The sequence below is a fragment of the Mus pahari genome, chromosome 6 (genome assembly GCF_900095145.1).
Source record: "Mus pahari chromosome 6, PAHARI_EIJ_v1.1, whole genome shotgun sequence".
In the NCBI taxonomy this organism is placed as follows: Eukaryota; Metazoa; Chordata; class Mammalia; order Rodentia; family Muridae; genus Mus; species Mus pahari.
Window position 1 is genome coordinate 101,532,169 of NC_034595.1, and position 25,351 is coordinate 101,557,519.

Below are 25,351 nucleotides of genomic sequence, written 5' to 3' on the forward strand. Positions count from 1 at the left end.
AAAAAAAAAAAAAAAGAGTACTGGCTGTCCTACTACATTACACAGGTTTGATTTCCAGCACCTTGTGGCAGTTCACAGCCTCCTGTAACTCCAGTTCCAGGAGACTGGGCACACAAGTTGTGTGCAAACATTTGAGCAGGCAAAACACCCACAAGCATTTAACATTTAGGGGTGGAAGGACAGGTCCAGAAGATCTAACAGTAAGAATAGGGAACACTTTGCTTCAGGTAAATGGGCTGGCTGTGAGGGCCAAAGTGTCTTTAGGCCTGGGTTCAGTTCAGGACTGATGGTTTTTGTTTTTGTTTTTCTAGTTTTGTTGTTGTTTGGTTGGTTTTGTTTTGAGACAGGGTCTCATGTAGCCCAGCAGTTAGTGATAATGTCCTTGAACTCCTGATGGTGCTGTCTGCCTTCTGGATGTAAAGGGACTGTAAAGGCATCACACCTGGCTTCCGACTCTGGTTTTATTCATTCAGCTTAAGACCCAATAGCATCAAGCCCAGGCTTGTGTGGTTTCTCATAGGTTGATTTAAAAACAAAACAAAGACAAGAGCGTCTGGCACAGTGACTTCCCACTACAGGTCTTTGTCTATTCGTGACTCATCCTCCCTCATTCCACACTGAAGGTCTTTGGGGTGAAGAACCTGTTTTCATTGTTAACAGTAACCCTAACAGAACTAAGTGGGTTACTTTACTGCATAGATAATCAAAGCACCATAAAAGCTCAATAATCTTCAGTTTTGGTTCTCATAGTGAATTTTCCATCTACTTATGTTTACCTCAGGTTTGGAAAGCTTTGCTAAAATACTCTTTAAGTTCTGATTTCCAAAACTTAACTATGCCATTTTTGCAACTGTTGAATTTACCTTTGCTTTGTATAGTCCCTGTGTGGTATTCCTGTTTGCCAGACTCACACTAGTAAATGTTTACTGACCACCTTTTTTAAAAAAATATTTTTAAAATTATGTGAATGTGTGCATGCTTGTGTCCATTTATGTTCACCTGTGCTTGCAAAATGCCTGAAGAAGCCGGAGAACCTCAGGTCCCCTAGGACTGAAGTTGTAGCTCATCTACAACTAAGTGGGAACCAAACCCAGGTCCTTTGGAAGAATAGTAAGTGTTCTTAATTGATGAGTGATCTCCAGCCCTGTGAGCATCTTCTCAAGTCAGGCATCTGCTGTTTAATGCTTGGGATCCTGAATCTGGAGTCTAGCAACATCCTTTGTGTTTGAGTTCAACGAGAAAAGAATCAGGCATTCATTTTCTTTCCACTAAACTCTTTGACTTGAGCCACCAAAGGATCTTACTGAGAGAGGAACCTTCATGGGAAGAGGATAACAGAAACTCTCCCTACAAATTAGAAAAGATAGCAATGTCAGGCTGTAGGGTTTGGCTTGCAACAACCAGGAAAATGTGTTCCTGTAGCCTGGGGACCAAAAGGCAGGATGTGTGGAGAAAGCCATCAGCTGTTTTTTTGTGAAGGAAGCATTCTAGAAGCCAGCTGTAGTGGATGTGGAGGGTCCAACATCATAACAGATGTCAGAGTAGCATCTGGTGTTAGGCTGTCAGAAAGTGCTGCTCTTCTTGACTTTGGTTTCCCCCTCAAGAGGGTGATAGTTTCAAAGGGAGGTCTCTGTCCTTTACTGCAGAGTGTTGGCTCAGACAGGTTGGGAAAAACTGGTTCCAGAGAAGTCTGTAACTAGAAACTCTCTAGTTTTAAAGATCTTAAGTTAAAAGTTGGTGGGCTTTTTTTTCCCAGAGTTGTTTCTGGGATTTCAGGTTTGAGTGGGAAGAATGCAGAGCTCATCTGTCAGTGTCTTTCCTCCCGGTGGCTTTGTTCAAGCCCAAAGGAACCTTTCTTTTCTCTCCGGCTGCATGAAGAAACCACCTTCACCTCTCAGTCATCTGCACATGTGCTGGGAGGAGTGGGGATCACAGTTTCTCCACAAAGCAGCTCATCATACCCCTTTTGGCCACCCTCCTATGCCTACCAGGGAAGTGATGTGGCAAAATGATTTCTCCCCAGAAGAGCTCTCAAGATTTTCATGTAAACCTTCAGCATGCTAATTTAAGTTAAGCTTGCTGCATTATGAGGAAGGACCCTAGAGCTTTACAGTGTGTTTTAGCTGTCTGCAGTGCAGTTTTGGCTGTGTAAACAAGGCTGACCTTGAACTCCTGATTGTCCTGCTTCCATTGTCCTGGGATAACACACATGCACTACCTTGCCAGGAGTCATCTGATAATTTTAAGATTTTAAGATAAGAACTAAATGCCTAAGGAAGTTCTCAGTTTTCTGTGAAGTCAGCTTCTTCTTCCCAAGTTTTCTTCGGGGTAGTGATGTTAACAAGGGAACAGCTTCTCCTAGCAGCTGCAGTAATTAATGGAGTTCCCAGAAATTGACCATCAGTGCGTAGGAGCCTGCTGGCCTGACAAGACCCTTGAGGAGACCTAGCCATGGACCAAATCTGTGATTAGAAGATCTATCTGTAGTTTTATGTTGTGTTTTTTAAAGTTTCGAAGTGCATGTTCATGTGAGTACACACACACACACACACACACACACACACACACTCCTAGGATCGCAGAGCTATTTTAAGAGTGTTCACACAGTTGCTTGTCCTGGAACAGGGGCTGTGTTCCTTGCAGAACATTTTCTCTGGCCACAGATTGATGAGGAAGAATCTGTTGATGTGATGGAGCTTAGCTTTCTAGCTGTGGAAGCTTGGGGGGGGGGGGAGTCCTCCTTCCAGGTAAGCCGATTCTTTGGAACTCAGCACTGGGAAAGGTTCCAGGTAGAGCTGGTTTTCCTGGGTCACTGGAGCAGTGAAGGAATCACACAGCATGTCTTGTGGGGCTCCCAGTAAGGTTTGGTGCCAGCTTGCAAAGAAGGTGGCCAGTTGGGTAAGGGTCGGTTACTGTCCTGTGTGCCCACATCCTTCTTTGGCACCTTCTGCCAAATCAATTGTTCCTCCTCTGCAGGTAGCCTGCTCTAGGAGCCCTGCTCACAGACTGCAGGACTTGCTGGTTTCCCAGACCTCCAGTGTTTGTTCAGACCCCAGGACTAGGGGCTTAAGTGCATATTTTGCATACCAAAGCAGGCCTGGCCTTCAAATTCTCCCAGAATTCCTCAGTCCCTACCTGGCAGTCCCCCAACCCTGAAATTTCCAGCCCAGAAACTTGGCTGCCCTTCCCCCAGGCTCTTCCCTATATGATCCAGATATTTGGGTCTAAATGTACGCTTTCTCTTCCCCCTCCTTTTCTCCCTTCCTGTGGCCACTCCCCTGGCCTTAGTCCTTGGGGCCAGTGAACATGCCCAAGAGCACCCTCCCAATAAACCTGCATTTAATACAATCTAATCTGGTTTGAATTGGCTCATTTCACTGGCAGAGAAATAGTGTATCACCCAAGTCTTCTCTTTGCAAAGCTAACCAGGAAGCCTGTCCTAGACTTCATAGTCTTCTACCCCACCTGGTGTAACAAAACACCACAGACAGGGCTTCAAAAGCAAAAATTTATTTTGTCATAGTTCCAAAGATTTGGAAACACAGGTGTTAGTAGTGTTGGCGTGTGTGCGTGCTAGGCCTCTCTTTTCTTGTAGCTGGCTGTCTCCTCAGGTCCTCAGGTGTCTGTCCTAATATAAGAACACTAAGACTGGACACACACCTTTAATCCCAGCACTCTGGAATCAGAAGCAGGTGGATTTCTGAGTTCTAAGACAACCAGGCTACGTAGAGAGACTCTGCCTTAAAAAAACAACAAAGAGGGCTGGAGAGATGGCTCAGCAGTTAAGGGCACTGACTGCTCTTCCAGAGGTCCTGAGTTCAATTTCCATCAACCACATGATGGCTCACAACCATCTATAATGAGATCTGATGCCCTCTTCTGGTGTGTCTGAAGACAGCTACAGTGTACTTATATACATAAAATAAATAAATCTTTAAAACAACAACAACAACAAAAAGTACCAGTCAGGTTGTATTAGGGATCACCCAAATGACCTCATTTTACCTTGATCACCTCTTTACAGATCCTGCTCCAAATAACAGCACATTCTAGGACAGTGGGGATCAGGACATAGCATTGGTTTTGATGAGCACAGTTCAGCCCACACACTTCTATCCTGGAATGCTTCAGGGTTCCAGGAGGCAGCCACTCTGACTATGAGCATACCTACACCTATGCTGGCTTATCTAAATTCTCATCAGATCTTTGCCTTAGCTAAAATCCCCAAATTTAGGTAAAAGAGTTGAGGTGTTTTATGTCTCAGAGTGTGAGATTTGTTTTCCCTTTCCTCCCACCTCCTCTGTGTGTGTGTGAATGTCTGTGTTTGTGTGAGAGTACTCACATGAGTACTTTAAAGAGTAATCTTTGTTTCTGCTCATTTTATTAAATAAATGTGATACTGTTACAAAAATTAAATACCCTTTCTTCCTTCCTTCCTTCCTTGTAATGAAGAAGTCCGTCCTTTATTTGAACATTCAACTTGCAGAAATAGATTGTACGTGATAATTTGTTATTGAGACCATAAAAAAACATAAAACACAAGAAACTGTTAGAATGCTTGTCCTCATTTCCTGGCCATCATTATAATCTTCAACCCAAAAAAATGTTTCTCCTAACTATTCTTTCTGAGCTCAAAAATGGATTTCCCTCCAGTCCCTGTCATTCAATTATCACCTCAGGGAAATGCACAGATATAACTGATGATCCCTTTAAAGCATCCTGCTGCACGCCACCCTCCCGTTTTCATCTCTTGCCCAGCTCCTGTCATTAAATGTTATATTTCAGTGTATATTACAGGGTGGCCCTGAGTGATGTCACTTTGATGCTGTGCAAGGATAATAAGATTGCACATACAATGAAAGGCCAATAAGTAGAAAGCTGTTTGTGAGACGGAGAAGGACAGTCTAACATGTTACAGCTTCCCCTGTTCCTTTCTTCTCTGCTGCTACAAGTGTGGTTTCACTTCAAAAACAGACAAACACAAAAGATCCATTAGTAAAGGTGATATGGATGGCAACAGAGCCAACAGCATGAAATCCTTCTCGCCCTGTTGCTGAACTCCAGTAAAATGAATTCAGGAAATAATAGAGTGTTCAGCTGGGGGAACAAAAACTGATGTCAACAAATGACTTCTTAGGGTTTGAGATGTCAACTGAGAAAACACAATTCTGTTATATTTAAAATGTTAACAGTCTTCATTTAAGCAAACAGCTCAGTAAAGCCAAAAATCAAAAATAAAATAAAATAAAATAAAGCTATCTGTCCCCTTATGTGTGGGTTCTGTGGTACACTTTGCTGCTGTGTTAGAATTCCCGGTGAATCCCTGAGAAAGGAGCTAGGTGACCTTCCCATTTGGTAGGAACCCCTAGGTCCGTGCTGTGCTTTCAACAAATTGTTAGATAGCCTTGGGCTCATTTATAAAGCTGCCACAGGAAAAAGAAAAAGCTAAATTTATTTTTTTGGTTAGGTTGAAGAATCGTATATATATTTGTAATCGATACTTGGTTTTTAGAAGACCTGTTAGCAGGAGCAGTAAAAGGCAGCAGGGACACCACCCCAGCAGCAGGCCTGCCTGTGCAGTCGTTGCAGGGTCTTGGCTGTGAAGTCTTGGCTGGTCTAGAACTCTGTCTGTACCATTTTAGCAGTCCTCCTCCCAAGTGTTGGGATAGCAGCCATACACCACAGTGCCCATCTTAAAGTCCACTTACTCGGGATTAGTTTCTAGTTTGTCTGAGCGAGGTGTACATATAGAAGTCAGAACTTGAGAGCCAGTTTTCTCTAACCACCATGGCTTAAGGGGTTTGTGGCTTGGACTGAAGGCCAAGGAAAAGCCAGTTGACCATAGTGTTTGGCACAAGCCAAGGGCAGGGAGAGATGGAGAATAGGAGAAAGACAAGGAGAAATCTGGAAGAAGTAGGGAAGTAGCTGCAACCTGGTTTGGAAAGGTGGCAGGTAGGGTCAGGGCTTTGAGAAGACTGAGCTAGCCTCCAAAGAAGAGAGGGTCCAGCCAAGGAAAGGGCTATAGCTTCCAAGCTGTACTTTGTAGTAGAGATGTGAGGCCAGAGGTAGGACCACAGGCTGCTGAACCAGGAACCCAGACAGCAGAGGATTAGGAACTGCGGGGTAGCTCGGGCTATTTCCATTTCTTTGTGCTCTATAAATGGAGTATAATAACTGGAAGAGGGGGTACATTTTTAGCCTGTCAAATTAGGGATTTCTTTCTTTTTCTTTCTTTTCTTTCCTTCTTCTTCCTTCTACTAAAAGGGTACCTGATTCAGAACCATCTCTTTGGGCTCTTACATCATTTTGGATAGACTAAGCCCAAGAGCACTTCCCTTGCATTTGTCTGTCCCAGAAGAGGTGCTGAGGACAGGTTGTGCTAAGTCAGGAGTCTTCTGAGCCTCTTAAGTACAGGAGGCTGTGATTGCAGAATGCTACTCTCTGTCCTGGATCTATGAGCTCTGCCTGCCTCTGCCTTCTGTGTGCTGCCATTAAAGGTGTGAGCCATCATGCCTGGCAAGCTGGCTGCTCCCAAACATAGCTTCTCAGTGCTCAGCCTCTAACCTGAGTTTCCCCCAACATTGCCAGATCCAGCTTGAATCAGACAGTGAAAGGAAGGACCTGCACAGGGGCTCTGGGCCAGGAAACTTCACTACCAAGAAAAGATGCAGCTGTAATTCCAGGCAAAAGGTCAGGGAAATCAGGGAGCCAAGCTAGGCTTCTTAAGTTGGAAGATTCCTGGAATTCATCCAGGGGTTACTTCCCCATTCCAGGGATAGCTCATAGCGACCCCCCCAAACCCCTCTCCCCAATCCCTGCACCCCGCCAGGGCCTTTCCACTGTCTGGGAGCAGGGATTGGGAAAGGCTGGCACACTCTCGCTCTCTCTTGCTCTCTGCCGCCTATGTAGTTTGGATCTTGTTTTAAATTGTCTGCTGTAGGTGCAATGTCCCCTTGGAAATAGCATGGAACCCTTGTTAAAGGTAGTGCAGACCATGGACACATCTGTAATCCACAAGTGTCAGTCCTGGGCCAGCTATGTTCTGAGATCCTTGGCAGGAGCAGATTCTGCAGTAGTTCTCCATTCTATCCATTAGATTGGTTGGGAGTTATGAAGCTCCCCTATAGAGCATTCTTTTAGCACAGTGTTGGCATTCTGAATTAACAAGAGTTTCATTTTAAATTAACATAAACATCTTCTACATTGGTTACTTAGCAGCCCTTTTTTCTATGTACCCATGTTAAAATATTTATCTTTCATATAGGAACAAATAATACTATATCTCCTTTTTTTTTTTTTTTTTTTTTTTTTAGGGCCAGGAGGTAGTGGTGCACACCTTCAATACCAGCACTCAGGTGACAGAGATAGGCAGCTCTCTAAGTTCAGGGCCATCTTGGTCTACATACTGAGTTCCAAGTCAGTAGGGGAGGGAGGCAGGTGGTAGTTGTTGTGATAGAACTGCAGCTCATGTCTGGCCACACCAGGCCAATACAGTTCCACATAAGAGAGGTTTCTTTTGGGGGGTGAGGGGGGGAAAAGGGGGCGATGGAGGTCAAGATGGTCTGCCTTTTATTTAGGCTGTAACATAACCACTCCCAGGTAAGGGTAGGAGATGAGCCAGATGGATGCTGGGAATGCATGGAGATTGCCATGGCAACAGATGCATGGGTCCCTGTTGACTATGGGTGATGTCACTGTCATCACTGGATTCAGAGGCGGACTGTAACCCATAAAGCCAGTTCCCAATACCAACATACCTCCCTTTTTCTTATCGTAAAGAGAAGAGAAAAGGGGGGGGAGCCAATGGAGAAAGGGGAATGGGTTATCTTGTCTCTTAAACTGCTTCCTGCTGTCTAAGGGCATTGTCAATTTCAGGGTATAGCTGACTTTCACCATCGGGGTCCACTTAGAAAATGTTCACATCAGGCTCCTCTGTGGACAGTGGTTGGTAATCCTGTAACAGGAACTGATTAATAGTTTGGTTAGAAATTTTTTATATTTGTCATTGAAGGAATGTAGAAACAAGATTAATGAGGCAGGGAGCGAATAATAACACCAGGAAGATGAAAAGGCCTTATGAAAATGAGTATCCACTTTCATATATGGTGTTTGTAAATCCTGGAATTGGAGGCCCCACATTCCTTAGTATGGAGCAAAAACAGTTGGCCTGTAGCTCTCACCTCTGTTGGAAAGTAGAAAGGGTTAGGTAGAAGGGAGACTCATGAAGGAGGGAGGATTGGTCAAATTGTGTGTGTGTGTGTGTGTGTGTGTGTGTGTGTGTGTGTGTGTGTGTGTAAGAATAAATACACTTCAAAGTAATAAGTGCTTCACCTTTTCCTGCCCCTCACCAGCCTACCAGAGGGTCCTGTCTGAGAAGTCAGTGCCAAGCTAAGGTGTTAGAGAAGTACAAGGATAGGGCAGGGTGATGGGTCTCAACCTAGATCCATGCCCAGTCTAGGGGCATGTCCTTAAGAGTGGGCCTTCAGAGGCCAAGCACACCTTTAATCTTGGCATTTGGAAGGCTGAGACAGGAGGATCTCTGGGTTTGAAGCCAAAGGCTTCATAGAACCTGTTTCGAAAAGAAGGGGGCGGGGCTTTGGTGCGTTAGGTACTTCCAGCCCCTCAGGACAGAGCAGACATACACCTCATCTTACCTTTAAAAAGAATCACCTTTTAATTGAGCAGGACAAGAGACACACGTCTCAGCTTTACAGCAACTGACAAAAATGAACATACCCAGTTCTGTAGTTTACCAAATGCCAACTGATAGACCAACAGACCTGCTTGTAAGACCTGCTTGTTGATATACAACAGACCTGCTTGAGGCAGGCAGGCTGGTGCTGGCCAGCCTCAACCCTCAGCCTTCTCATTTGTCTGCTAGAGACATGCCCATGACAGGATGGGACACAGCCTGCTGTTTTTGCCACAGCGGCAGAACTTGTGCCTGAAATGGCTTTAGACTAGGTCCAAGGTGGGAGCAGCTCCGCCCCACATCACTTGAACCAGACTACACAGGCAGCTGTGGGAACACTGACACACTATGCTCGTGTGAGGGAACTTGGTAGACCAACCAAGCCCAACCAAGAAGGCTCTGAAGTCAAGTGGTGAGGAGGATGGGGCTCTGGAGCTGCTCCCCACAGCTTTGGCTCTCTGTTAGTCTTTGCTGTTTCTTCAAGTTCCTAACTACTTAGGAGGAAGGCTTTCCCTAAGCTGCACACCCCTCCCTACCTCCTGCCTTGGCTTCTGTGTATGGCCTGTATGGCACTCCCTTCCCCTTGTTTATCTTTTCACAGAAACATCATTAGAACCCAACAGTAGTCTCCCCCTCACCAACTACGTGTTGTATGAATATCCAGGGAGGTCATCTCTGATGGATTGAGTCCTGCTTCCAGGAGCCTTTGCCAGTGACCCAGCTTCCAGTTACCAAAAAAAGTGTGTGTGTGGGGGGGGGGGGACTGGGAAGGAGAGGGTGCTAATGCTAACACAGGCTAGTAGGGTACCACACTGGGGCCTGTGGCTGGCAATTGGAGAAGTGGCTTTGTCCTCTTCCCTCCCAACCCCCATCTTTTTTTTTTCCCAGGCTCTGTATTGGATTAGCATCTCATGGTGTGTGTAGCTATAGCACCTGATGTCACATGAGTTGGCTGTGACACACTATTGTGAGGTGAGGTGAGAGCATTGGGAACAGAATGATTATTATAGGCCATTCGTGTCAACAACATTTAGACCTCCGTGTTTGCTTGCAAGCAAAAGCAGGAGCTAATTTGCGAGGCTGCCTTTGTGGAGCTGCCTTTTGATCAATGATTGCCTGTGTTAATGTTTCAGTGAGCTATTGATTTCTGCAGCAGCTTTTGTTCCCTGAATTTATGTGCAGCGGGTCTGCTGTGCACCATGCATGTTTGATTAAAGTGCAGTTGACTTCATTCTCAGTGAGGCTGAGAGCTGCTTCACTCCCTATTTGTAGAACCAGAGCTTTCCCAACATGTTCTTTTGTTTGTACTCGAGACCTAGCCACCCATGCAGGCAGCAGTATGCTGTTTCTAATCCTCCATGTTTAATCCCTCAGTGGCCATGGCAGTCTTTGAGAAGCAGCTGATAAAACCTGGCCTGGATTTATTATTGTTTTTATGAACTGAATTGACATATAATTGACATGTGTCATATGCTCTGTGGTAAATGAATATACCCACATTCTAAGTATACAGTCAGTTAAGTTTTGACAAGTGTATACATCTGTGTAAATAACAGCATTTATGTATGGGCCTTTGTGAATTCTTCCTGAGTAGTCACTTGGTTGGGTCCTTTGCAGGCACTCTCCTGACCCTCCTTATAGCCCTCCCCAGCCACTGATCCCATCTCTTGCTGTCCTCCTGTTCTCCTTGTGGCTTTCCTTGTCAATAACATTTCAGTGGGTACTTACAGTCAAATTGTAATTCCTCTAGCTAAACATGCTTCCTTTTTCTTGTTTGGGGCCACTAAGAATAATGTTTCTGTGAATGTCTGTGTGAAAGTCTTTATGTGGGACCTGAGAGCTGCCTCAACATGGTACTGCTCTTCTAGAGGAGCGAGTTGGTTCCCAGCACCCACTGCATGCAGCAAACTACCTGTAACTCCAGCTGCAGGGAATTCTGCTCCCTCTTGTGGCCTTTTTAGACATTCCCATACCATACACAGCAGTAATTTAAAAACTGAAGCCTTTGTTTCAAGCACATTTTTGTTCTTTTGGATAAACAAGCAAGGTATAAAGTCTGTGATCCTTGTTTAAGCAGGTAGAATCTGGCAGGCGGTTTTTACCAAGTGGCCTTGACTGCCTGTGTTCCCACCAGCAATTCGTGCAAGTTCTAGTTGTGTAGGCCTTCTGCATTTTAAATTTCCACCTGGCCCAGGTGGCTGGTCATCGTGACCCCTGGTGCCCAGGTTTATTAATCTGCTCTGGGTGCTTTATTCTTCTGTTACAGCTGTTGGAACTTGTTGAGAAAGCTTGCCGTGGCCTGCACTGTTACATTTACCTTGAGGTCTCAACTGTTCAAAGAGAACAGGTGCAGGAGTCAGGAGGAGTGGATCAGCCTGGCTTCTGGAACCTTTTTACTCTTTGCTGTCTAGCACTGGGCTGGGTTCTCACCGTCACCGATCTCTGACGCCTCCTCTTCTAGTCTGGTTGTGCTGTCTTTTTATACTATTTAACTTATTTTATGTGTATTGTGTTTTGCCTGCATGTATGTCTGTATGAGGGCGTCAGATCTTGGAGTTACAGACAATTGTGAGCTGCCATGTAGGTACTGGGAATTGAACCCAGGTCCACTAGGAAGAGCAGTCTGTGTGGTCTTAACCACTGAGCCATCTCTACAGCTCCTGTGCTGTCTTCTAAAACCATTCCAGACTCTTCCAAACATTCATGCTTAAGAAGTAGGGTGGGGTTGCCATGAGAGGCAGAGACAGGTAGATCTCTTGAGTCCAAGGCTAGACAGTTCTACAGAGGGAGTTCTGGGATAGCCAAGGCTACACAGAAGAAACTCTGTCTCAGGGGGAAAAACAAAACAAAAACAAACAAACCTGTGAGGCAATACCAGGCTCAGACAAATGCTGCTTAGAAACATTTTTGTTGGGGTCTGGAGAGATGGCTCAGTGGTTAAGAGCATTGACTGCTCTTTAGAGGTCCTGAGTTCAATTCCCAGCAACCATGTGGTAGCTCACAACCACCTGTAATGGGATCTGATATTCCCTTATGTTGGGTCTGAGATAGCAGTGGCTTGCTTTTGGTTTTTGCTTCTTCTCTCCAGCTCCAGAGTTGCCTCTGGTTTATTGGACAGAGTTACCCACTTGCACTGATGAAGCATGCTACTGAGGAAGTGCTTGAAGGGTGGTTGTGGCCCACAGGATAAACTAAGGCAGCTCATTTTTCAGTAGGCAGAGATTTTGAGATCCACTAGTAGGTGTCAGTGCCCAGTTTTAGTGTGGGAAACTTCATTCCCCAGTCATGATGATGGGAAGTAAAGCGGCAGGAGGCAGGAGGAGCATCATAGTAACTAACCTCTCAGGCTCAGGACCAGTTACCACAGCACATGACAGAGACAGTCAGAACGCCCCCTGGCAGCTTTCCTGAGTTTCCCTCATTGTTGAGTTAGCACTAGGTGGAGCTCAGCTGAGGTGCACACTTAGCTGGGCATGAGTGTTGTAGGCTTTGGTGAAAGTCCGCTGCCCTCCCCAGCCTGGGACTGTGCGTCACTTGTGCAGTATTGGTGGTAAGTGGCATTGTGTTAGTATTGAGCGGTTAGGAAGGTTGACGCACATCCACAGCTTCAAGAGATGGGTACATCAGTCAGGTCCTGCTTCATAGACCTCTGTTAGGATCTGGTGACAGGCATCATTTCTATACTCATGGAACTCTGGTGTTGGAACCAAGAGGGTCATGGTCAACCTGGGCTATACAGTGAGACCCTGTCTCAAAAATCCAAGTACTGACATCTGGGGACTTGCCATGCAAGCGTGAGAAACTGAATCTGCTTCCCGGATGCCATGTGAAGAAGCCAGATGCATGCTTGTGACCCCAGTGCTGGGCTCAGAGGCAGGGCTACCCCAGGGGTTAGCTAGCCAACCAGCCTAGCCTGCCTGAGAAGTTCCAGTCCATTGAGAGGTCCTGGTTGTCCTCCCTCCCGACACACATGCACATGTGAACATAGGCCTGAGGAACAACACCCAAGGTTGTGTTAGGAACACTGATAGTCACGGCCACTGGCAGTGTTGGGTTGGAGACTGCTGTGACTGGGCCTGTCAGTCACAAGAGTTTGTACATGGTCTCCAGACATTCTTGCCTGGTTTTCCTACCTGTCTTCCTGGCTCCCCAAAAAACAGCTTTGCCTCTTCCTTTCCTGGTCATGAGATCCATGTCATCCATGAGACAACAAGTATTAGAGGGAAAGGGAGCAGGGCGCAAGAGCAGCAAGCAGCCTGCTCCTGCACTATTGATTCATTTAAGACTGAAGCAGAGCCTGGTGTGGTGGCCCACGCCTTTATCCCAGCACTCAGGAGGCAGAGGCAGGCAGATTTCTGAGTTCGAGGCCAGCCTGGTCTACAGAGTGAGCTTCAGGACAGCCAGGGCTACACAGAGAAACCCTGTCTCAAAAAAGAAAAAAAAAAAAAAAACTGAAGCAGAGACTTTCTCTTAGGGTCTTCCTAAGAAATAGCACTTTTATAAAAAATAAAAATAAAAACTCCATTATTTCGTATGCTTAATAAATTTTAAACTTTATTTCTTAAAGGTTGTCACTGGCCAGCCTCTGCTAGGTGAAAATGCTCTGTGTGGGAGACAGGTAGCAGTGAGCTCAGCGCATGGCTGCCACAGTGCTCCCACACCGAATGGCTGCCTTTGTCAGGAAGGCTTAGCATGTGAAGGGCATCAGTCCCTCTGTCTTCCTTTGCTAGGCCTCAGGGATTTCCTGCTATGCTAGTTTGTGCAAGTGTGCCCATTGAAAGGCTCAAGGGAGGTAGAAGAAAGCAGTTTGTTTCCTGGCCCTGGCTCCCACCAGCTCACCTGTGGTCTGTTTGGTAGATGTCTCTGAGGTAGTGAGCACCCCCTCATGTACTTGTGATTTCACTGGGTGCTGTACAGATGCTTCCTATGCACAGGTCACACTCAGCTTGCACACTCACAACTATAGCTCCCTGAAAGTGGGAACTATCTTTCCTTTTTGTCTCTTGTGCAGTCTGGGTTCTTGGTGTGTGGAGTAATGCTCTGCTGGGCTGCCGGACAGGACCCTCAAGCTTCACTCTGGAACACTGCTGCCCCCTGCTCAGCAGCAGGCGCAGGAGGATGTGATCATGGGAAAGCTGTGCGGGTGCACACTACAGCTGCCTTTCTGTCTTGCAGGGGGAACTGATTACCTTCTATTACTACTGGAAGAAAACACCAGAGGCAGCCAGCTCCCGTGCCCACCGCCGGCACCGCAGGCAGGCAGTGTTCAGAAGAATTAAGACTCGCACAGCGTCCACCCCTGTCAACACGCCCTCCAGACCACCTTCCAGTGAATTCTGTAAGTGGGGTATCTTGGTGCTGCCAAGGGTAGTAAGAGACTGCTTACATGCAGGCATATCTGTGTCCAGCTCTAAGCCTGTAGACCTGGTGAGCCAGGGATTTGTATGCTGTGGTTTGTGTGTTAGTGTGTTCATGTTTGTATATTAGTGCTGACTGACAATTGTGGGAGAATTTAAAAATTACTTTTTTTTTTTTTAACTTCATGTATGTGAGTACACTGTAGCTGTCTTCAGACACACCAGAAGAGGGCATCAGATCCCCATTACAGATAGTTGTGAGCCACCATGTGGTTGCTGGGAATTGAACCCAGGTAGTCTGGAAGAGCAGTGAGTGCTCTTAACCGCTGAGCCATCTCTCTAGCCCATAAAAATTATTCCTACGTTTAAGTATTTCTAATAAACTCACTGTTCTTTCACATTTTGTAAAATGTAAGCTTGACCTAAGGTTCCACTTTCTTCTTTTGTCTGCTGTACCAAGCTTAACTTCCTAGTCCTGGTGTGACATTCACTCTGGTAAGACAGGGAGGCCCTGTGGACCCTACAGTCTGGGCACCGGTGTTCTGTGTTCTGCTTTGGGAGAGCCAGAAGCCATCTAGGTTTAATAAGACAGAATTCTAGACTGCTCAGATGTCCTAGGAAGGCATTGTGGATACACTGCTACCTTTTCAGATTCACCTGTGCCGGCTACCACAGGATTCAGGTGTGACATCAGCCTCCCAAATCTACTTTGAGTACTCCCTGCACACGTGCAAGCTCTTTGATCTAGTGACAGCTCTTGAAGAATTAAAAATGAGCCTTTGTGACTGATGGCTTATCTCAGTATATGTGGTTATTTTACTGTTGACCCCATTCCCAACTGAACATGATGGTGTCTCTTCTGTTTCCACTTTTGCCCATCTTTGTACAGTGGACCTGAGTTCAGCTAGTGAGGATGACTTTGACAGTGAGGACAGCGAGCAGGAGCTGAAGGGGTACGCCTGCCGTCACTGCTTCACCACCAGTAAGTGGCCTCAAGTGCCCTCCGTGCAGGGCAGGTGCTCATTCCTGGGCTGGGCGAGGCTCTGGGCTGCCAGATTCAGACTGTTTGATGTGCTGGATGGAGAAGTGGTGAGTGCTGATTAGCTTGATGCTTGGGTTGCTTGAAAACCTTGAACCTTTCTTCTGACCTGCTTCCCGGTGAGCTACAATGTACTCAGAACTAACTTACTGGGTAGGAGGGACTCATACATGCTGAGGGGGCAGGTTCTGTTGTTCCTGGGAATTGGTTATCTATCACCCGAAAGAAGTGGCTACATGGGACTGGCCAGTGGAATCCCCTCATCAGCTTTGGGTTGTCTAGGGACAGGCATCTATCCAAGGTCATAGTTTGAGTCACTCTTGTGACTCAGGGTCAAGTGGAGCCCACAGAAGGGCCCCTCTGTTCAGATATCCTCAGAGACAGAGATGGTTTCCAACTTTGCCCACCTCCCCTCATGTAGCCTCCAAAGACTGGCACCACGGAGGCCGAGAAAACATCCTGCTGTGCACAGACTGTCGCATCCACTTCAAGAAGTACGGTGAGCTGCCACCCATCGAGAAGCCCGTGGACCCCCCACCCTTCATGTTCAAGCCTGTCAAGGAGGAGGACGATGGGCTCAGTGGGAAGCATAGCATGAGGACGCGGCGGAGTCGGGGCTCGGTGAGCTGGGGCCTGGTGCTAGGGGCTCATGCCCACCAGGGGCTCAAGTAAGAGTTGGTTTAGCACACACACATGCCCTCCCTGAAGGCGGTAGCCTTGCCTGTGGACTTGGGCCATGGAGGGCTTAGGGAGCTTGGTGCTAGGAAAACTCACGTGTTTGTAATCAGTGCCACCTCTCCCAGGCCTTCGGAACTCTAGTCTTGGGCATGTAGGCCACTTGCCTCCAGTGGGCACTTTTCTAACTTTGAACTCCGCAGTTCGTTTTTCTTAGAATTTGATCCTACGTTTGACATAGGTTCTTTAGTGAAGATTTGTCTACCTAGACATGGTGGCTCACATCTATAATCCTATCTCTTGGGAGCTGTGGCAAAAGGATTGCTGTAAACTCAAGTCCAGCCTGGCTATATGTGGTGACCTTTAATCCCAGCTTTCAGGAGGCAGAGACAGGCCAGTCTCTGAGTTTGAGGCCAGCCTGGTTTATAGAGGAAGGTCCAGGACAGCCAGGGCTACACAGAGAAACCCTGTTTGTGGGGTGGGGGAACACAGCAATGGCTGCAGCTTTGTTTAACCTAGGTCAGGTGTGTCTAGGACCATGGAGGGTCTTTGATGCTTGAGGCAGTGAACACTGAGGGGCCTCTCTCTCTGGTACTGACCTCTCTGAGGGCCTTTCTGGTAGGCGGCAGGTGAATAGAGTGGTCTGCCCTCCTATATCCTGACCTCAGCCGAGCCCTGTGACTTTACAGACGTGTGTTGCCAGCCAGGCAAGTGTGAGAGTTAGACTGCAGTATTTAACTGCCTTGTCTCCATGGGTGACTTGTGTTGTGTCCTTTTGATTAATCCACAAATGTTCTGTGTTGTGTTTTGGTGAGCATGGGCAGTCAGCTGACTTTTCCTTACCCCTTAGAGCTCTGCTCATTCCCGAGGTCTTCCCTCAGGATGTGTCTCTGGGTTTGGGTGAATTTGTGAACACACTGTTGACCCTACCTGCCAATGACTAGACTTAGTTGGCATCTGGGGGACCTGGAAGTCCATTCTCACTTTAGTTTGGTTTTGGAGGGGCAGATGTCTACACTACGCAGTGGTCGGAAGAAGCAGCCCGCCAGTCCTGATGGTCGTGCCTCACCCATCAATGAAGACATCCGATCCAGTGGCCGGAACTCCCCCAGTGCTGCTAGCACTTCCAGCAATGACAGTAAAGCAGAGACAGTGAAGAAGTCAGCCAAGGTCAGGAACTGGGGGTACAGTGGAAGCTCCTTGGTCTTTCACTCCCATCTGGGCCTGGATACTTCCCTGTCTTAGGGGCTGCAGATGGAGGCCTTGGGCCTAGAGAAATGGGGTCTTCTGCCACAAATTTGCCAAGGCCCCCAGAGACAGAATGGAGTGGTTTGCAGTCTCCTAGGGCCGAAGATTCTCCTTTCTAGCTAGCTGCTTCTTTGGGGACCAATGTCCACAAACTCATCCCTTCTGCTTCCACTGCAGAAGGTGAAGGAAGAGGCTGCATCCCCTCTGAAGAGCACCAAGCGCCAGCGGGAGAAGGTCGCCTCTGACACAGAAGACACTGATAGGATCACCTCCAAAAAGACAAAGACCCAGGTGAGGCTCCTGTGACACCCTAACACCCCACCTCCACTGCACACAAGCTCAGGTCCTCCTGGGGAAGGCATTAGCTAACTTCCAGGAAAGAACGAGTCTGGATCCTGCCTTCTCCGGGCAAGAGCTGAGCTCCCTGCCATCTCTGCACAGACCTTGGTTGTGTCCCACGTTAGCCATGCGTGCAGAGCTCTGCTTTCTAGTGGTTCCATCTCTTGCTTCTCTGCTTTTAGGAGATTAGCCGTCCCAACTCTCCCTCTGAAGGCGAGGGGGAGAGTTCCGACAGTCGCAGTGTCAACGATGAGGGCAGCAGTGACCCAAAAGACATCGACCAGGATAATCGCAGCACATCTCCCAGTATCCCCAGCCCTCAGGATAATGAGAGTGACTCGGACTCATCAGCACAGCAGCAGATGTTGCAGGCCCAGCCCCCAGCCTTGCAAGCTCCCGGTGGGGCTGCCTCGGCTCCCTCCACAGCCCCTCCAGGAACACCCCAGCTTCCCACCCAAGGGCCCACACCCTCTGCCACTGCAGTCCCTCCACAGGGCTCCCCTGCAACTTCACAGCCCCCTAACCAGACTCAGTCTGCAGTTGCACCTGCAGCCCACACCCACATCCAGCAGGCACCCACCCTGCACCCCCCTAGGCTGCCCTCACCTCATCCTCCACTGCAGCCTATGACTGCACCGCCTAGCCAGAGCTCTGCACAACCTCACCCCCAGCCCTCCTTGCATGGTCAGGGCCCACCTGGCCCTCACAGCCTACAAACGGGACCCCTGTTACAGCACCCAGGACCTCCTCAGCCCTTTGGACTTCCTCCCCAGCCCTCCCAAGGCCAGGGCCCTCTGGGCCCCTCCCCAGCAGCAGCTCATCCTCACAGCGCCATACAGCTTCCAGCATCGCAGTCAGCACTGCAGCCCCAACAGCCCCCAAGGGAACAGCCCTTGCCTCCCGCCCCCTTAGCCATGCCTCACATCAAACCCCCACCCACCACACCAATTCCCCAGCTTCCAGCACCACAAGCCCACAAACATCCGCCTCACCTCTCAGGCCCCTCCCCCTTCTCTCTGAATGCCAATCTGCCACCCCCTCCAGCCCTGAAGCCCCTGAGCTCACTGTCCACACACCACCCTCCCTCAGCCCACCCTCCACCCTTACAACTCATGCCTCAGAGCCAGCCCTTGCCCTCTTCACCTGCCCAGCCGCCTGGGCTGACCCAGAGCCAGAGCCTACCACCTCCTACTGCCTCCCATCCTACCACTGGCCTCCACCAGGTGCCCTCCCAATCCCCATTCCCCCAGCACCCTTTCGTACCTGGAGGCCCCCCTCCCATCACCCCACCCTCCTGCCCCCCCACCTCCACCCCTCCTGCTGGACCCAGCTCCTCATCACAGCCACCCTGCTCTGCTGCTGTGTCTGCTGGAGGCAGTGTTCCTGGGGCACCATCTTGCCCACTCCCTGCTGTGCAAATCAAGGAGGAGGCTCTGGATGAAGCCGAGGAGCCAGAGAGCCCTCCCCCACCCCCCAGGAGCCCATCCCCTGAGCCCACTGTAGTGGATACCCCCAGCCATGCTAGCCAGTCTGCCAGGTACTGCTTCTGAGGAACGTGGTCCCACCTGGGTGTGGGTGGGCTTGGTGGAGGTGAGGAAGGGTGCGGCCCTCAGCAGGAGCCCAACCAGAGCTGCTACCTCTCTAGGTTCTACAAACACCTGGACCGGGGCTACAACTCGTGTGCACGGACAGATCTGTACTTCATGCCTCTGGCTGGATCCAAACTAGCCAAGAAGAGGGAGGAGGCCATTGAGAAGGCCAAGCGGGAAGCTGAACAGAAAGCCCGAGAGGAACGGGAAAGGGAGAAAGAGAAGGAAAAAGAGCGAGAACGGGAGAGAGAGCGGGAACGGGAGGCAGAGCGTGCTGCTGTGAGTCCTCAAGGGGCCTGACAAGCAGGAAAACAGTGTCCTCCTCCCAGGGGTGGTGACTGGCGAGGATCCCAGGCTGGTAGTGTTCTCTAGGCTTTCTGAAGGCTGTCCTTTGCTCGCAGCTTAGAGAGGTGTGCCTCCTCCTTAACCCTGAGGTATCAGAGAAACAGGAAGGGGTGGTTTAGGAGGGGACCGGTACAGGGGAGTGAGGGGATACACAGGGCCATCCTGCTTTGAAGCCCACTTGTTGGCTGGGTATCTGGTACCTGCTTGACCAGGAAGTATGAGGGATGCCAAATCTGGAAGTGGCAGCATTTGAAATTTCATCACAGTAGATTTCATAGCCCACTTGGCTCCCTGGCGCATAGATCCACAGCTGTAACTGTTAGCACAAGTGCACCAACCCTCACTGCAAGGGGAACTGCAGGCAGGCACAGATCCGAGTGTGGTAGTGGGGTCTGGGCTGTCCTGATGCCTTGACCTGACAAAGGTCCCTTGTCACTGTGTTGGGGTGAAGGGACTAAATTGGCCTACCTCTGTAGTGAGCACCCATCTTAGACCCTCACCCTGTCTTTTCTTCAGCAGAAGGCATCCAGCTCTGCACATGAAGGCCGTCTTAGTGACCCTCAGCTCAGTGGCCCGGGTCACATGCGACCCTCCTTCGAGCCACCACCTACCACAATTGCTGCTGTGCCCCCATATATTGGGCCTGACACACCTGCCCTCCGGACACTGAGCGAATATGCTCGGCCTCATGTCATGTCTCCCACCAACCGCAACCACCCCTTCTACATGCCCCTTAATCCCACTGACCCCCTGCTGGCCTACCACATGCCCGGCCTGTACAATGTTGACCCCACCATCCGGGAGCGGGAGCTCCGAGAGCGGGAGATCAGAGAGCGCGAGATCCGGGAGCGGGAATTGCGGGAGAGGATGAAGCCAGGCTTTGAGGTGAAGCCCCCAGAGCTGGACCCCCTGCACCCAGCCACCAATCCCATGGAGCATTTTGCCCGGCACAGTGCCCTCACCATCCCTCCTGCAGCCGGCCCCCACCCCTTTGCCTCTTTCCACCCGGGCCTCAACCCTTTGGAGCGGGAGAGACTGGCGCTAGCAGGTCCTCAGCTGCGGCCTGAGATGAGTTACCCAGATAGACTGGCAGCCGAGCGCATCCATGCCGAGCGTATGGCGTCACTCACCAGCGACCCCCTGGCACGACTGCAGATGTTTAACGTTACTCCACACCATCACCAGCATTCACACATCCACTCCCACCTCCACCTCCACCAGCAGGACCCTCTCCACCAAGGTATGTACCCAGTTCAGAAGCAAGGCTGGAGTTGGCTTCTGTCCAAGCATCGCACCTCTGTGCTCTCCTGAGCAGTGAGTCTCAGGAAGCCACTACGCCTGGGCTTCCTATGGCAGAGAGGCCTCTAGGGAAGCCTAGCCCTGTGGTGTGGGTAGGAGACAACAGATCAGGGCTCTCATGGCCTTCAGAGACAGGTTTGGGTATAGGTACTGGGCTTCCTAAAGAAAATGCCTCTTTTCCCACAGTGGGCTGGGGAGGGGCGGAGGGCAGGACTTATGCTAGCTTTGGTGGCCAGGCAAAGCACAGCTCTGTCCTTTGGGAACTGAGTTCCTGAAGGTCCATTCTCTGGGCAGCTGTGGGAAAACTGGTCTGCGGCAGAGGCAGACACTGCGGGTACCACTCCCTTCAAAGCTTCATGGAGTTGGTTATGAGGGAGGCTGGCTATGAGTCCTAAAAGTAGGGCAGCATTGAGATCAGAGGGCTAGTGCAACAGGTCCCCAGGGGGTGCGAGTAAGCCAGTGTGAGCAGCTGGAAGGCCATAGAAGGCTTGAGGTAGAGGGCTTCTCACTGGGGACCCAGGACAGGACTCCCCACGGTGAGTACACTGGGTAGATTATGAACAAGAAACGGCATTAGCTGTGAGCTGAGGAGCTAGGGCTGCGTCCACCTATGCTGGGTTCTCAGACAAAGACTCACAATGCTCAGCAGTTTTGGGTGTGGTTACAAGAAATGGCCGGTCAGGGCTGAGCTCTGTACTGCTACCCGCCTTACTGATGTACTCCCCAGAAGGAGGTCAGGACTCTGCAGCCAGGTGATACTTCCTTCCCATCCTCATGAGCCAGAGCCATCTTGGGTGGAAGGGAAGTCACAGTGGGTCTCAAAGAAAGAAAGGAGCGCCAGAGCCATGCACCTGCTACATCTGGACCTGTGTCTTTTTTTTTTTTTTTTTTTTTTTTTTAAAGGTTCAGCAGGCCCAGTTCACCCCCTGGTTGACCCCCTGACTGCTGGCCCTCACTTAGCTCGCTTCCCCTACCCTCCGGGCACCCTCCCTAATCCTCTACTTGGACAGCCCCCCCACGAGCACGAGATGCTGCGCCACCCAGTTTTTGGTAAGAAATCACTGGAGGAGGATGTAGGGTTCCAAATGGAAGTTGGGATTGAGTCAGATCAGCAGCTCTTCATTTTACCAACTGCACATAGGGACCAGGCAGGTAGACTGCTGGGCAGGGTTTGAAGTACAGAGGCCATAAACGCACAGCAGAATAGCCTGGCAGGAACCAGTCCTCCTGTGCTGCAGGCACCTGACAGGTTGAGGTCTGGGGAGGAGAAGAGGGCAGGCAAGGTCTGGGCATGAGGTCTAGGAGCTGCTGGTGTAAGCCTCCTCCTGGCTTCGGAGCCTCTGCTGAGCAGCCCTGCCCCTGGAGAAGCTCTGTAGATCCTGGGAAGGGCTGGTTCAGCTTCCCTTGCTGGAGAGTGAGCACTCAGCTGAGCTCTGTCCCCTCCTTCCTCGTCTATCTTGGTTGCACTGGTCATGGCTGCTCCCTTGACTTGTTTTTGTAGCAGAGCCTGTTTTGCGCTTGGCAGGCACCCCCTATCCCCGAGACCTGCCTGGGGCTATTCCACCCCCCATGTCAGCAGCCCACCAGCTTCAGGCCATGCATGCCCAGTCAGCCGAGCTACAGAGACTAGCCATGGAGCAGCAGTGGCTGCACGGACATCCACACATGCATGGTGGCCATCTGCCAAGTCAGGAGGATTATTACAGGTGAGGTGAGGGGGGCACAGGCTTCTCACCCCAACCTTATCCCCGTGAAGCAAGCACCACCCCCTTTTTTCTGAGAGAAAGGGATGGATGATGCATGCAAGCATGACTTGGCTATGAGAGACTGCTGGGTGGGGGTGGAACCTAGAAGCAGACAGATTGACCAGCCTCTGCCTGTAGCTGCAGGGTCGCCTCCTGCATCACCCAGCATGTCCTAATGTCTGTTGTTCTGTTTTCTCGTTTCTCACCAGTCGACTGAAGAAAGAAGGTGACAAGCAGTTATAAGTTATTTATTTGTTAATGCTGGCTGTGGAAACCCCAGTTCTAGGGGGCAGAAACAGGACATTTACATCTAGTAGACGCTGCAAGAACAAAGAGGAATATCGTCTAAAGATTTCTCTATATATTTAAAACCCACAACTAAAACACATCTGCATAATAGTGTTTGTTTGTTGAGAGGATTTCCTGAGACTGGTTTGGGTCTCCCTGCATGACAGTCCCCCAGAAACTTGGTGTGTCCTGGGCTGGACTGACACCCAGAAAGCTTACCTGCGGTCTTGGGGTTTGGCTTGAGTTCTCTTTCCTTGATTTCTCAGTAGGTGCTAGAGTCCGTTCACACCCTTCACTGTGCGCGCAGACACTGAGGCACGTGGGCTCTGGAACCCACAGGGTTTGCAGAGAGGCGGCATATGAGTTTGAAATCCAAGAGCTATAATTTTTAAAAAATCTTTTATTTTAATACATTGTAGGAAATCTTCATAATTTGAGACAGTTCTGCAGCATGGCTTTTTACATCTGTAAATAAATAATTTTAGAAGTCTTTTTTCTTTCCACAGACGACTATTCTGATCTATTTTTTCCAGCCATGTCACAAAGTGTGAATTCCTACCAGCTATTGACAGAATACAGAGTTGATTTTTTAATAAAAAGTTATATATAATTATCCCTTTAATTAAAGGGAACAGATGGGCGTTTCTAGTTTTAAGCAGGCAGGAGCTTGGGACTAGGTTTGATCACAGCAGCGAGCATCCAAGGGTTGGCAGGGACAGTGTTCCAGGCTCTTTTATTTTGCTGCTTTGATTTTGCTTCTGTCTGTCCCTCACATGTGCAGTGGCAGGCATGTTTGAGCGAGCCTCCTTCCTTATTCATAGGGATTCAGTGTTGACTCTGTTCCCTGGTGTCCCTGCTGTCCTGTGTCGTCTGGTATAGAAAGCGCATGTTTATGTATCTGTGTCTGATGATAAGTTTCCTTAGAGTTCTATGCACATGTTTGATTGTTCTAGATAAATTGTCATAATCATTCTAGGAAGTTCAAGAAAATGATGCAGTACCCAGCACATGAAAGACCTACAACATGTGCTTGCCAAAGGAATGTTAGAATCTGCTTATGTGCGTGTCACCATGCCAAGCCGTGCCAGCCACAGACTGAGGCTTCCGAGTGAGGAACACCCTGGGGCTACTATGATTGTAGGTCTGGCCTGTGCTCAGGGCTATGAAGTAGGCTGTGCAGGTGACAGCACCCAGATAGGAAGCTGTGTGTGTCCTGCCTCTCCTGGAGTAGGGATGGAAGCCTGGGTTGAAGCAGGTTCCCCTGGGAAGCGCTCTCAGCAAGCCTTGTGGAGCAGAACAGAGCTGGGCAGAACCGACTCCTGCCCCTATCCCTGATGGAACCCTCCTTCCAGAGCTGTGGAAGAGATATCTGTGACCCCTCCCTTGGACTCTCGGGGGCCATCTCCACTCTTAATGCAATGGTTGCATTTAGAATCAGCTAGCTAGCCAGGGGGTCAGTACACGAGGTGTGTCTTGGCCCTGTGGAGAGAAGTAGCTTATGGTTCAGCTGGCAGTCACTCTGCTCCAGGCGCTCAGGTGTGGCAGAGCCTCATGCTCCCTGAACCATGCATGGAGCAGCTAGGATCCATTTGTCTGTTGGAAATGTTTGTAGCTTTTTTGTTTTGTTTTTTAACTTTTTCTCATTCCATTTCTGCCTTAACTTTGGTTCTTTATAGGAGGCAAGCTCAAATTAACCTTTTGTCATCCAACTTTCTAGCCGTCTTGGCATGAAGGCATGTTTTTCTTCTGGGGGTGGTGACATGCCCTCCAGATGTCCTGCCCTCCAGCCCTCTGGCCTGAGGAAGACCCCCACAGGCTCCGGACAGGCAGGTCCTTTCTGTCCCATGCCACCACTTCCTTCCCCTTTTAACTGAGTCTGCTGTTCAGTTAAGCCCTTATTTCCTCTCTAGTACCCATTTCCAAAGAGAAAGTGAAGTACTTTGAAGTCTGTACTTGAAATCTGTCTGGAAGTGTTCCTTGTTTGTTTTGGGTTTCTCTCCTGTCCCAAGGTGAAGCACTGAGCCTTCATCTCCTCCGTGACTGACTGCAGTTGGTTTGGAGGCCCTGGACCTCTGTGACATCTTTGAAGCCTGGCCTCTTGGCTTCCTTTTGGACTTTGCTTGCTTTCATTTGAAGTTTGGGTTTGCTTTCTGTGTTCTGTGCGTATCTTGTTCAGTGTCGTCAAAGTTGGGCTTCACGTCTCACTGCAGTGGAGCGAGCGGACATTCTGATCGCTGCATTTCTTTAGATCTCGGAGCTAAGTGTACATATGAGTAGTTTGCCATGAGATAACACAGTGTAAACAGTAGACACCCAGAAAATCGTGACTTCTGTGTTCTCTCCATTTGAGTATTTTGTAATTTTTTTGAAATATTTGTGGACATAAATAAAACCAAACTACACTACAGCACCCTGTGTGTTGGCCAGTGCACTGTCTCATTCTGGAGTATGGGTGGGGCACTGGAGACAGACTGGGAATGTGGGGGGCGTTCTAGAGATGGGCCCTGGGGAGAGTGGGTAAGGGCACTCACTGCAGATGGCCACCGGGGAGAGAACCCGATGTTCCTTGTTCCAGGCCTGCTTAACTCCTGGAACTTCTAGAGACAGGTCTGTGCTGTCTGGGAGGAGAAGCTGCCATAGCCAATCCCCTTGATCTGTGAAACCAAGATATTGCCACCCATGTCCGCCACTCAACCTGTACCATTAGGGTGTGCAGGGAGGAGAGGTTGGAGCCA

General features: G+C 49.3%; 1 protein-coding gene across 10 annotated transcripts in view; it reads left to right on the forward strand.

Annotated features, from left to right (window-relative positions):
• The window catches only part of Rere (arginine-glutamic acid dipeptide repeats), a 330,953-nt gene extending 305,922 nt beyond the window's left edge, over positions 1 to 25,031 (forward strand). For 4 of the 10 annotated variants that reach the window (XM_029540314.1, XM_029540320.1, XM_029540315.1 and 1 more), the window contains 11 exons: positions 13,868 to 14,030; positions 14,939 to 15,031; positions 15,510 to 15,709; positions 16,766 to 16,933; positions 17,189 to 17,302; positions 17,533 to 18,887; positions 18,996 to 19,218; positions 19,801 to 20,524; positions 21,487 to 21,633; positions 22,085 to 22,289; positions 22,538 to 25,031. In XM_029540314.1, the coding sequence (XP_029396174.1) occupies positions 13,868 to 14,030; positions 14,939 to 15,031; positions 15,510 to 15,709; positions 16,766 to 16,933; positions 17,189 to 17,302; positions 17,533 to 18,887; positions 18,996 to 19,218; positions 19,801 to 20,524; positions 21,487 to 21,633; positions 22,085 to 22,289; positions 22,538 to 22,571 (3,426 nt within the window). In that variant the 3' untranslated portion in view covers positions 22,572 to 25,031. The remainder of the gene's footprint in view (positions 1 to 13,867; positions 14,031 to 14,938; positions 15,032 to 15,509; positions 15,710 to 16,765; positions 16,934 to 17,188; positions 17,303 to 17,532; positions 18,888 to 18,995; positions 19,219 to 19,800; positions 20,525 to 21,486; positions 21,634 to 22,084; positions 22,290 to 22,537) is intronic. The other 6 variants (XM_029540318.1, XM_029540316.1, XM_029540319.1 and 3 more) reach the window with 6 other exon arrangements.
• The last annotated feature ends 320 nt before the right edge of the window (positions 25,032 to 25,351 follow it).